The following is a 12340-nucleotide window of genomic DNA, read 5'->3' as shown; positions in this document are numbered from 1 at the left end:
AGAAGCTCCGTTTGAATACAATGTATTGGTTACTGTATTATTGGGTAAGGGAAATGTCTATCATGTACTGTGTTAATCGATATCTGTTATTGGACTGTAAAGAGACCACCCCTATGTGGTTCGGCCCTTCGGGTTTTGGGGACCTATAAAAGGTCGCTCCCACGTGGTCCTGTGTCGATCTTCTGGGAGAATGCTTGGGATGTTCATGTTGTTAGCCATCGATCTCACATTCCCCATTGTGATGGAAGGCAAGTATGTCTTGTACCTCCTTTTCTCCCCCAACCGGCATCCCCTGTATTTCTTTCTCAGTTCCTTGGGGATTTCTGATGTAGCCCTGGTGAAGCAAGCCAGTCGCGGCAGTCGGAACTCCAGCAGTCGATCCCTGGTGTAGACAACACAGAGACTGCCAGCTCCTTGTTGTTGCAGCTGCAGTGCATAGACAGAGATATGGTGAAAAAGTATCTCCCCGATGAGGAAAGAGATAAAACGTTTTCTCCACCACAACATGGTGCGAAAAACAAACTAACCAAAAAAATACAAAATAAATAGGAATTACATGTTTTTAAAAAAAGGGAAGAGACAAGCGACTGTTGGCTGGCTGCCATGGGCACAGCGCCAGAATCCAATTCATGCAACTTTATATCATAAATATGTGAAGGACTAATGATGCACATCAAATGCTGAAACGGGTCGTCTAAAAGACCGGGGCATTATTATCTGCCTCTGCTTGCTGTGCTGCCAGAGATCCGGCAGGTAAAGATTCTTCAAGTTTGCATTGATATTCCTTGAGATAATTTTCTATTTCTTCTCATTTGTCTTGACCATACCCAGTCCTCCCGTCTCTTTTGTGATTAACTTGCCATCATTCTAATGACTCCATTGGCCATGTACTTCAACCTCTCCTTTTTCACTTCCTCGAACATCACCACTGTCCTGTCATGTCACGAGCCAAACTCCAGCCTTCTAATTCATTTCTTATATCCTGATTTGCCATCTTTGCCATAATATTTACCTCTCCTACCCCATAATCTTTCCACCAATGCTTCCCTTCCCTTCACTGTCCTCCACCATGTTTGGAGATCAAAAAGGAATGGTCGTGCATGATTATATATGGATTAAAATCAGTGGAACCAATGGTTGATTACAGACTATGGTTATTACATTCCTTTGTTTCCAGTTAAAGATAATACTCCCCCCCCCTCCCCCCCCCCCCCCCCCCCCCCTAATTCTAAGAGTAGTCTGACTGGGTGCACAATCTGGCTGGGATTGATGCGTGTCACAAACAAAATAACAGATGTAGGTTAACTAGTTTCAACTCGGAGAGTTTAGAAAGCGTGGAGCTCTCCACTGATTAAATAGCAAGTCTAGATCTGGTGATGAAATCATTGTTATTTTGCTGCAACTATATACATGTGAAAGGGCCGGTAAGCAAACTGTTAAATCATCACTGCTGGTGTTGTCCATCCAACGATTCTCAATGCGCAAGTCTTGTGCAGAAGGCATTAGAGTCTATTGTGCATATTTGTAAACAAGCATTCTTTAAAAGCATGATTACCATCATTAACTGCAAGCAGCAGATGTTTAATGGCCATCAATCTGGACAATACATTTTATACTCCACTGCTTTGCATTGAGTGACCTTTGATAAGTCTATGCAATGTATTGCCTGAGGGAAAAGAAATGTTATTCTTGCACATTCATAATTGATTTGCCGAAATATCTTGCACATTTTGTAGGCTATGTGTGGAAGAAAAGAGGTTTTAGATTTCTTGTGATTTGAAACAGTACGCAGGTGGCCTGGAGTATTAATACAAATCTGTAGCAATTATCTCTTATCTGTGAGTCAGAGAGAGAGCAGAAATGTTTCTGAGCAATTGTTCGCATTGCTTCATATTCCATCATGTAGCATTGGAATGGGCCATTTGACTGAAGCAGGCTGCAATGCCCCATGAGGATCTCTTTTTTCTCCTCTTCATCTTACAGTTTAGTATACCGTTTCATTCTGTTCTCTTTCATGGACTGATCCAGTTTACCTTCTAATACTTGTTTACAGTTTGGTTTATAAATCTGCATCCCTACTTTGAGTCATAAAACACAGGCAGAATGGGGGAAATGTCTCGGCTCTTTTTTTTATGAGGACTAGCTATGATTGGTAATTTCATATTCCCGATCCCTTATCATCCTCATTTTACGATATTATTGTCAAAGCTATACCTGATCTGATTGTTCTTCCTGCCAAATTGTTATGATATTGAAAAATCATCCTACAGGTTTAATAACATGTTGTATTTTGTTACATTCATCATGTGTGTTAGCTGCACCTCCCAATTTTTTTTATTGACCAAAATATAGTTATTTTTCCTGTTCACATTATTAATGAAAATTGTAACCAGGTATGGTTCCTGGAGAGCAACAATAGTAACCAGGTAAATTGCTGGAGAGCAACATTCAATACCGCTTGCCAGTGTGTATGTTTATTTCTGCTTTGCAGCCAGCTTGCTGTTGGTTCAACTAATTGGAACCTTTCCTCCGTGTTGCAACCCTTGTCATTATTTTCAGTGTGATTGCTTATCAAAAGCCTTGAAGGTATCAGTGTATTATTATCAAGATATGGTAGAGCCAGTGTTATGCAGTGGTTTTGAGAAGTGTAGCTACACGGCAAGAAGAAAAAGATCAAGATAAGGTGATTTTTTTCTTTGCATGCCATTCAGGCTAATCATGTGAAACATATGAATAATAGGTAGTGCAAAAGAGAAAAGAGGCAAAGTGCAAAATATAGTATTCTAGTTACTGAGGGTAAAGAAGTGCATGGGTTACAGGGAGATCGTGACTATATCCTTGTCATATGAGAGATCCATAGCTTGTGTATCTTCTGCCTTATTGGAAAGGGGAGAAATACCAGGATAATGCCTTGATTACGTATGCTACTTGCCCAGGGCAGCTTGAAGTTGAAGTTGATGAGGTGGGGGGGGGGGGGGGGGGGGGGGGGGGGGGGGGGGGGGGGGGAACAAAGGAATGCAATAACCATAGTCTGTAATCAACCATTGGTTCCACTGATTTTAATCCATATATAATCATGCACGACCATTCCTTTTTGATCTCCATTTCAGTGTAGTTTCAAAACTATTGGAGCCATGAAGTCCCAAAGCTCAAAAACGGGTCTTCGGCTGAACTCATCTATGACCCAGATGCCCCATCCAAGCTAATTCCATTTGCCTGCACCTAGAACATCTTCATCTAAACTTTTTCTATCCATATACCTGACAAGTGTATTTTAAATATTGTTACTGTATGTGCCTCAACTATAGTAGCTTGTTTTATATTTCTAACTGTGTGGAAAAAGATTTAGGAATAATAAAGGCATAGACTATTTTCTAAATGGGGAGAGAATTTGGAAATCAAAGGTGCAAAGGGACTTGGGAGTTCTGGTGCAAGATTCCTAAAAGGTTAACTTGCAGATAGACACAAAAAGCTGGAGTAACTCAGCGGGCCAGGCAGCATTTCTGGAGAGAAGGAATGGGTGGCATTTCAGGTCGAGACCCTTCTTCAGTCTGAAGCATGCCCGCTGTGTTACTCCAGCTTTTTGTGTCTATCTTCGGTTTAAACCAGCATCTGCAGTTCCTTCTTACACAGGTTAATTTGCAGGTTGAATTGGCAGTAAGGAAGGCAAATGCAATGTTAGCAGTCATTTCAAAAGAACTAGAATATAAAAACACGGATGTGGTTTTATAAAGTGCTGGTCAGACTGCATTTGCAGTATTGTGAGCAGTTTTGAGCTGCATATCTGAGGAGCGACGTGCTGGCATTGGAGACTGTTCAGAGGAGGTTTACCAGAATGATCCCAGATGATTGGGTTCATGCATGATGACCATTTGAGGGCTCTGGGCCTGTATTCAATGGAGTTTAGAAGGGATCTCATTGAAACTTACTGAATAGTGAATAGCCTGGATATTTCCACTATTGGGAAAGTCTAGGACCAGGGAGCACAGCCTCAGAATAAAAGGACGTACCTTCAGAAAGGAGATAAGGATGAATTACTTTAGCCAGAGTGTGGTGAATCTTTAGAATTAATTGCCACAGATGGCTGTGGAGGCCAAGCCATTTGGGTATTTTTAAAGCGGAGATTGACAGGCTCTTGATTAGAAAGGATGTCAAAGATTATGGGGAGAGGGCAGGAGAATGGGATTGAGAAGAAAAGATAGACCAGTCATGATTGAATTACAGAGCAGACTCAATGGACCAAATGGCTGAATTCTGATCCTGTGATGTATGACCTTTTCCCTCTCATCTGAAACCTGTGCCTTCAGGTTCTTGTTTCCCTATCCTGGAAAAAAAAACTCTGTCTATAAGATATCGATCATATATACTCTATAAGATTGCTCCTCAGTTTCTGCGTTGAGGAATAAAGTCCTAGCCTGCCCAATTTCTCCGTGTCGCTCAGGCCCTTGAGACTTGGCAATATCCTCATAAATCTTTTCTGCACTCCAGCTTAATCAATCTTTCCTATAGCAGGCTAACCAAAACTGAACACAGTATTCCAAGTGCTGCTTTATTAACGTCTTATACAACTGTGATGTAATGTCCCAACTTCTGTATTCAATTCCAGACTGAAGATTGGAGGTCATACTGTACTAATGATGACAAATATAGTTTAATTGTTCCGAATCTGACATTAAACTTTATACATATAAAACTGTTTGTATGCAAAATAATTTGAGCCCGACTATTGTTTACATTTTGTTACAGGGCTATCCAATGCACCCAGGAAAGGAGTAAAGTGAGTTGGGAAAGACCATTGCCAGGCATGCCATGGCTCCAGTCAAGAGCAATTGGATCTGGACACTTCTGGTTGGCTTTCAGGCTCTCTTTGAGGTGATTGGAGGAGTTTGGAGTGGTGGGCCATCTGCTTCAGTGGATCATCTGGACTGTCAACGAGCAGAGCACCCTCTTGTAACTCATAGAGGTTAGTGCACAATGCAATGAAAGGGAGAGCAAATGACGAATACTGTTTTACTGAAGTGGTTCTTTTCATGTCTGCCGTCTACCCTTTGCTCGTTGTCGACCTTAAAGAATTGTAGGGAAAGAGACTATCATTTAAGACGTCCGAGCAGTAGCTCTCTGAATATGAGCTCTAAACAGGAATTGTCACAAAAAAATGGCCGGGGTTGAATTTCTGGGCCATCTTCTCTCTATTCATTTGACAATTCTACTTCACCCTGATGGCTCCAGTAGATGGTGTTACACAGGATGCCTTTGTTGTAAAGTTCTCTTGTAAAGCCCACGCTTCAGAACCAAGGCAGAGTTAGGGGATTTGGATGGTTTGTGACCTAAGGCCAATAGGGATCCTTGTTGTTTGAATGTGAGCTGTGGAAAGGTAAATATCAAGTTTGGTACATTTGTGTTTTGGGTAAATAGAATGATTAACGTCTGTGGCTTTGGTTGGGTATTGGAGAGATGAGGAAAGGAAAAGTATTGGGACGCATGCTAGGTTTGTGTGGAGATAGGAAAATGGATTGGGGCCAATTATGTGGTTGGGTGGAGATAGGGAGGAGGATCAAGGCCTGTGATGAGGCTGGGAATGCCCTGAGTATGCCGTTGACTTTTCTGAGTGGTTAGAAAACCTGGGAACAGGAGTTTAGTTTAGTTTAGAAATACGGCATGGAAACAGGCCCTTCGGCCCACTGAATCTGCACTGACCAGTAATCCCCGCACATTAACACTACCCTACATACACTAGGGACAATTTTACATTTACACCTACAATTTTACAAACATCCTACAAACTTTTACGTCATTGGAGTGTGGGAGGAAACCGAAGATCTCTGAGAAAACCCATGCAGGTCACGGGGAGAACGTACAAACTCTATACAGACAAGCACCCGTAGTCAGGATCGAACTCTGGCCTCTGGTGCTGTAAGGCAGTAGCTCTACTGCTAAGCCCGTTTGTAAAAGAAAATGTTCTTTCACATACCATGCAATTGAACTTCTCCACAATGCACTAAAGTTCCCATATCACATGAACATCTCTGAAACAAGAAATACCTCTCCGTTCTGCTTTTCCATTCATTTTTTGCAGTAAGATTGCCAATCTGTGTCATAGAAACATAGAAAATAGGTGCAGGAGTAGGCCATTCGGTCCTTCGAGCCAGCACTGCCATCCAAATGATCATGGCTGATCATCCAAAATCAGTACCCCGTTCCGGCTTTTCCCCCCCCATATCCCTTGATGCCCTTAGCCCTAAGAGCTAAATCTAAATTAATGTTTTGAACTGTGGGCCTACAGCCACTCCAAAGCTCTCCAAATATTTAATTTACTTTGAAATGAATGAAAAGGCACATGGTAGCAGTTCATTATGTAGGAGACAGATGGAGAGAATTGTCCCATAATTAAAATGTTCTTGTACGGTTCACTTTTAGCTAAATTCTATATTTAATGTGCTTCCTTGGAAATGCCACATGTGAAATTCTGAGAGAATGGATGAAATGTTCAAGGACACTTGTCCCAGTTCCAGTTGTGTGAACAAAATTTAATTTACAGATTTTATTTCTATTCTTTGTCTTTTTGACTCCCCTTTTCTTTCTCTCCCTTTGCTATGTTGATGATTAACCCTCCAATTCTGAAATTAAAAATTCATTCCTGGGAAGTAAAACCCATCTTGTTTTGAGTATTGGATTGATCAGGTTTGTATTCTCCTTACTATTGAAGAATATAATGGGTAATCCAATTGAAGTGTTCAATTAAGCGATTTAGTAGGTGATAGACAACGCCCGCTTCATCTGAGGAAGATACCTAAAGCAACAAGGTCCAATCCTAAAAGAGCGGCATTCTCTCATGACCTCAACCTGGTGGCTATTTTTGAAGTCAGTTGAGAGTCAAATCTGAGGCCGAGAGATTTTAGTTAAGCAAGAGTAGATTTCAGTTAAGTCATTGATCCGATTGGTGCTATGACTGAATAATGGAGAAGACTGCTCCTGTACCTACCTGCCATTTGTGACTTCTTGCTCAACACTTCAGCATTAGTCAACCTCTGATGACTCCTCAAATGTCCTCTGACCAGTGCCCTTTTAAGCCTCAGCATTACATTCCTGTTTTTATATTCTAGGACACTCTCCTCTTACTCATCCAACCCTTGGTGGCCGTGCCTTATTAACTATTGCTCTGTTGTTCTGTTACTACAGTGTGCCATTGCTTTGAGAAATATCTTTTTTACATTTCTGTGAAGCCCCTTGGGTCATTTTCTTCTGTTAGGAAATGACCTCAGATTTTTTTTTTTTTTAATTGTAATATCCAATTCCATTATTTCATTTAATTGTTTTTCTCTCTTTGATTATAAAGTTTGGATAAAGAACAAAAAGTTCAATTGTGGTATTGTTAAGAGACCATTATTGAATTTCTATGTGTGACCCTGTGCTCTGAAGAAGGGTTTCGGCCCGAAACGTTGCCTATTTCCTTCGCTCCATAGATGCTGCTGCACCCGCTGAGTTTCTCCAGCATTTTGTGTACCTTCGATTTTCCAGCATCTGCAGTTCCTTCTTGAACACTGTTCCTGATATTGTCTGGTTCAGCATGGTTTTCTCAAGATTCCCATTGCTGTTGGCATTTAGCCCTACACCTGTGGTTGGGCAGCCAAATCTTAAAGGAATATACCACAACAGATAAAGCACTCTGACAGTTGGCATGGGGGCAGTACTACTAAATTAATGGATGTTCATAAGTAATCGGAGCAGAATTAGGCAACACAGCCCATCGGGTCTACTCCGCCATTCAATCATGGCTGATCTATCTTTCCCTCTCAATCCCATTCTCCTGCTTTCTCCCCATAAACTATGCTAATCAAGAATGTGCCAATCTCCGTTTTACAATATTTTAACCAAAGCCAATTAACCTACAAGAATGTGCCCATTGACTTGGTCTCCGCAGCCGTCTTTGGCAATGAATTCTGACTAAAGAAATTCCTCCTATCTTTCTAAAGATACATCCTTTTATTTTGAGGCTTTGCCCTCGGTCCTGGACATATCCTCTATAAAGGCCTTTCAATTTTGGTAACTTTCATTGAGGACCCCCCTCGTCCTTCTAAACACCAGTGTGTACCGGCCCAAAGTCCTCAAACGCGTATCATGCATTAAGCCAATCATCCTCTGGATTGTAATTGCTTATGGACCCTTTCCAACGCCAGCACTTCCCTCTTCTGAAATAGGGCCCAAAACTGCTCACAATACTCCAAATGTCCTCTGACCAGTGCCCTTTTAAGCCTCAGCATTACATTCCTGTTTTTATATTCTAGGGCTCTCAAAATAAATGCTAACATTGTATTTGCTGCCTTTACTATTGATTCAACTTGCAAATTAACCTTTTGGGAATCATGCATCTGCACTCCCACGTCCCTTTGCGCCTCCGATTTCTGAATCTTCTCCCGATTTAGAAAATAGTCTACACCTCTATTCCTGCAACCAAACTGCATGACTGTATACTTTACTGTGCTGTATTTCATCTGCCACTTATTTTCCCATTCTCCCAACCTGTCCAAGTCCTTCCACAAACTCCCTGCTTCCAACAGATGTGTCAGGCAAAATCTTCCCTTCACAACAACATGCTGACTTTGGCCTATTTTATCACATTGCAATGGCGGTAGGTGGCTGATGCAATGCTTCCAGAGTCAAAAGGGATCTGGACAGGTTGTGAAGAATGGTGCTCTCGGGCTCTCCTTGTGTACAGCCAAGTGTATTCCAGATGTTTACCCGAGGGCTCTTTGTAAGGCTCTGAGTGCAATTTCTGAATGTTTGCATTTTGGGGAAGCCTGCAGTTCAGTAAAGTGGTTGAAGTTTTCTTTCCTTATATAAGGAGCTTGAGTGGCCTCTATAACACAGCAGCAAACAGCAAACTGAGGTTTGAGATCAGCAGCAGCCAGGAGGAATGCAGACGTTTGGATGCTAAGAAAGACCAAGGGATTTTCCATATGAAGCCAGTTTTGAAGTTGCAGATGGCCATTGATGTAATTGATCAACACTCAGATAGTTTGAGAGTTATCCCTATAAATAGAATGGTTTTGAGGGAATGGTGTCATAAAACCTGAAATAAAATGGAAAATGCAGGAAATGTTCAGCTGGTCAAGCTATATTTGTGGAGTGAGAAATAGTTAATATTTCAAGTCATGACGAGCAATATTGCAAGATAAACATTTTACAGACAATCCATCAATGCAACAGAGGCTTGATAGTGCCAAATTATTCACTACTATCCAGTCCAGTCCAGTCCAGTCTGATCTGACCCAAAATAACTTTCAGCAGAGGTCACAGAACAGATCAGGAAAGAAAATGCTGAATTTCATTCCCCTTTCACCCCACACGTCCCTTCAAGCCAGAGTTGGCAAGAGAAGTTTATTTCTTCAGCAGGATCAATAATCCGAGTGAATATAATTGATTTGAACCTCAGACCCTTGAGCGTTGTTTCAGGACATCACTACCCAGATAATTGACCTATGACACAAGCAGAGCATTTGGGCTGAGTACTTCTCAAAAAACGAAGCAATCTACTTGCATCTTATAAAATAGGGTTAACATCTTTCATTTGAACATTCTTTTACAACAAATATACTGTGAATTCCTCATTTGTCATATTTTGTGTCAAATAATTATGGGTCACTTCAATACCTTAAACAATTAGTTTTATCCTCCTGGGTAGACAAAAGTGCTGGAGAAACTCAGCAGATGAGGCAGCATCTATGGAACGAAGGAAATAGGCAACGTTTCGGGTCGAGACCCTTCTTCAGACCCGACCCGAAACGTTGCCTATTTCCTTCGCTCCATAGATGCTGCCTCAACTGCTGAGTTTCTCCAGCATTTTTGCCTACCTTCGATTTTCCAGCATCTGCAGTATCTTCTTAAACAAAAAAAGTTTAATTCTGGTAAGTTGTAGAGTACGTTAAGGAAGCAACTGAGTCCTTGATTTCTGCCCATTTATCTGATCACAACTGGGGCAACATTAGTGACATTAAGGTGTAGACACAAGGAACTGCAGAGGCTAGATAACAAAAAAAGTCACAAAGTGCTGGATTAACTCGGCGGGTCAGGCAGCATCTGTGGACAGCATGGATAGGTGACGTTTTGGATCAGGGTTGTTATTAAGACATTAATTCAATTTTAGTGTTACTGTGAATAAAAATAATATAGCAAATCAGATATTGTTGCTTTTAATTTTCATTGTTGAATGCACCTGAAGAGTGGGTGGACAGTCGTTGAAAAGTCGCGTTAGATGGACAAGCCCTTTAAGATCCTGCAAAAGTAGCCCTTTTAATGTTATGTTCATGTCAACTGAATGAAGTATCTAGGGTTAGTGTGCTCTCTGAATGACTGGTTTCTGCTGTGAAGATCATGCACTAAAGGTTTAGAGTAGCTTTGCCTTTTGTTTTGTTAACTTGATCCTGTCAGCCAGATCCCCATGGTTGAAAGATTGATGGAAGCTTGATCAAGTTCCCTTTTTTCCTCTTTCTTTGAACAGCAAACACTTAAAGTTCTTCCAATATCTCACTTTTTAAAAACTACTCTTCTGCTATATCCTGTATTCAATTATGATACTACTTTTCCAGTTTTTGAGAAAATATATGAACATTTTTACTCTTTCCAGTGTTAGACCTCCCCATGAAATGTGTAATTGGATAGTTTTTTTGAATGCATTTGAAGTAAGTTTAATTTGTGCAAAAGCAGTACAATATCAAAATAAGATTATTTTGGCTGTGAAGCATGTCGGGGCAACTGGTCCCCAAAGCCTTTGAGGCACCAGCAGATGCTGAATCCTCTCCCTGGACAAGGACGAACAGACTAAAAAACAGTTTTTACCCCACTGCTATAAAAGCACTAAATGTAGCCGCCAAGGAACGCAGGGGCGAGACATACTAAGGGACTGTGGTACACTGTGAAATCGACAGAAGGATGGAGGGTTGGGTGTTTATGCGTGCTATTTTCATGATATTTATTTTAGTTGTTTATCTTTTAATATTTTATCTTGTATGTATCGTTAGCTTTTAGAAATGTTTGAATGGTGCACTGACTGGCTGACATTTTAAAATTTCGTTGTACATGGTTCATGTTACAATGACAATAAAGAAACTATTCTATTCTGTCCTGCAACTAGGCAGGTGGGATAGATAGTCGTCATACTGCTGGGACATGTAAGTAGCTATTTCATAAGTCATAGGAGCAGAATTAGGCTATTCAGCCCATCAAATCTAATCTGCCATGGCTGATCAATCTTTTCCTCTCAATCACATTCTCTTGTCTTCTCCCCATAACCATTGACACCCTTACTAATCAAGAATCTGTCCACCTCTGCTTTAAAACACCCCATGACTTGGCCTCCATAGCCGTCTGTGGTAATGAATTCCTCAGATTTACCACCCGTCTACTTTCGCCAGGCCCAAGAGAAACCTAAGAGGTTCCACTCCTTTACGCACTGGACACTCAGGAACCCAGGCCTGGGCCTGAAGTGCAACTAATAACATCAAAAGGATAGTGAAAATATGAAAAAGTTGCCAAAAAGAGGGGGGAAGAAAATAAGATTTTGAGAGTGATTACAAACTGATGAGACTCAGAAAAAAAACACCTAACTGTGTCAGTTTTTTGGAAAGCTGATGCTGCCTGACCTGCCAAGTTATTCCAGCACTTTGTGTAGTTTTGTGTATTAACCAGCATCTGCAGTTCATTGTTTCTTAATCTGGAAGTTTTCTTTTATCTATTCCACTGTGCTTTAATTTAGTCCCGAGGGGCTTCTTGGAGGTGGCATTTGGGTGATAATGTTGCTGTCATTCTGTCAAGACAAATGCCTCCGTGACAGATTGAAATAAACTGATGGCATAATTCTGACACATTTAATGATGAGGTGTGTTTTGCAAGGGCCTATATGTCAGATTTAGTTAATCCCGCTCACTGCATTCCAATTACAGATATTGACACAAGTCTATTGATCACTACCTATGAAATTTGTTACTAGCCAGGTTACAGGTTTTTCTACTCTTTTTTTCTTAGACATTGCGCCTTGGCTACACACATTTAAAGCTGCAAATGTAATAGACTACTCTCAGATGACCTTTGACCCCACTCAAAAAGAGCTAATCGTCGGTGCAAAGTAAGGAACATTTCTCTTTCCTATTTATTTGTGGCCCTTGATGTTTTTTGGAAGTTGTGATTTTTATATGCATTGCAATGTTCCAACTTGAATGACTACTTTTTTCAATCACCAGTATAATCAGCTTTGCCTTATTTACTTGACTGCTCTCGTCTACTCTGTTCAGTCTTGATTACCTTTTAAGATGTTGTAAAAAAGGATGATCTGCGCTGTAAAAGG

The 12340-nt window shown here is 40.9% G+C and overlaps 1 protein-coding gene across 2 annotated transcripts in view; it reads left to right on the top strand.

The window, feature by feature from the left end:
• The window catches only part of sema5a (sema domain, seven thrombospondin repeats (type 1 and type 1-like), transmembrane domain (TM) and short cytoplasmic domain, (semaphorin) 5A), a 187318-nt gene that overhangs the window by 70241 nt on the left and 104737 nt on the right, over positions 1–12340 (top strand). For both annotated transcript variants that reach the window (XM_055663021.1, XM_055663013.1), the window contains 2 exons: positions 4747–4963; positions 12022–12121. In XM_055663021.1, coding sequence (XP_055518996.1) covers positions 4810–4963; positions 12022–12121 — 254 coding nt within the window. In that variant the 5' untranslated portion in view covers positions 4747–4809. The remainder of the gene's footprint in view (positions 1–4746; positions 4964–12021; positions 12122–12340) is intronic.

The sequence above is a fragment of the Leucoraja erinacea genome, chromosome 2 (assembly GCF_028641065.1).
Source record: "Leucoraja erinacea ecotype New England chromosome 2, Leri_hhj_1, whole genome shotgun sequence".
Classification (NCBI taxonomy): Eukaryota; Metazoa; Chordata; class Chondrichthyes; order Rajiformes; family Rajidae; genus Leucoraja; species Leucoraja erinaceus.
Note: the sequence above shows the minus strand (reverse complement) of the source record. Positions and strands in the feature narration are given on the sequence as shown.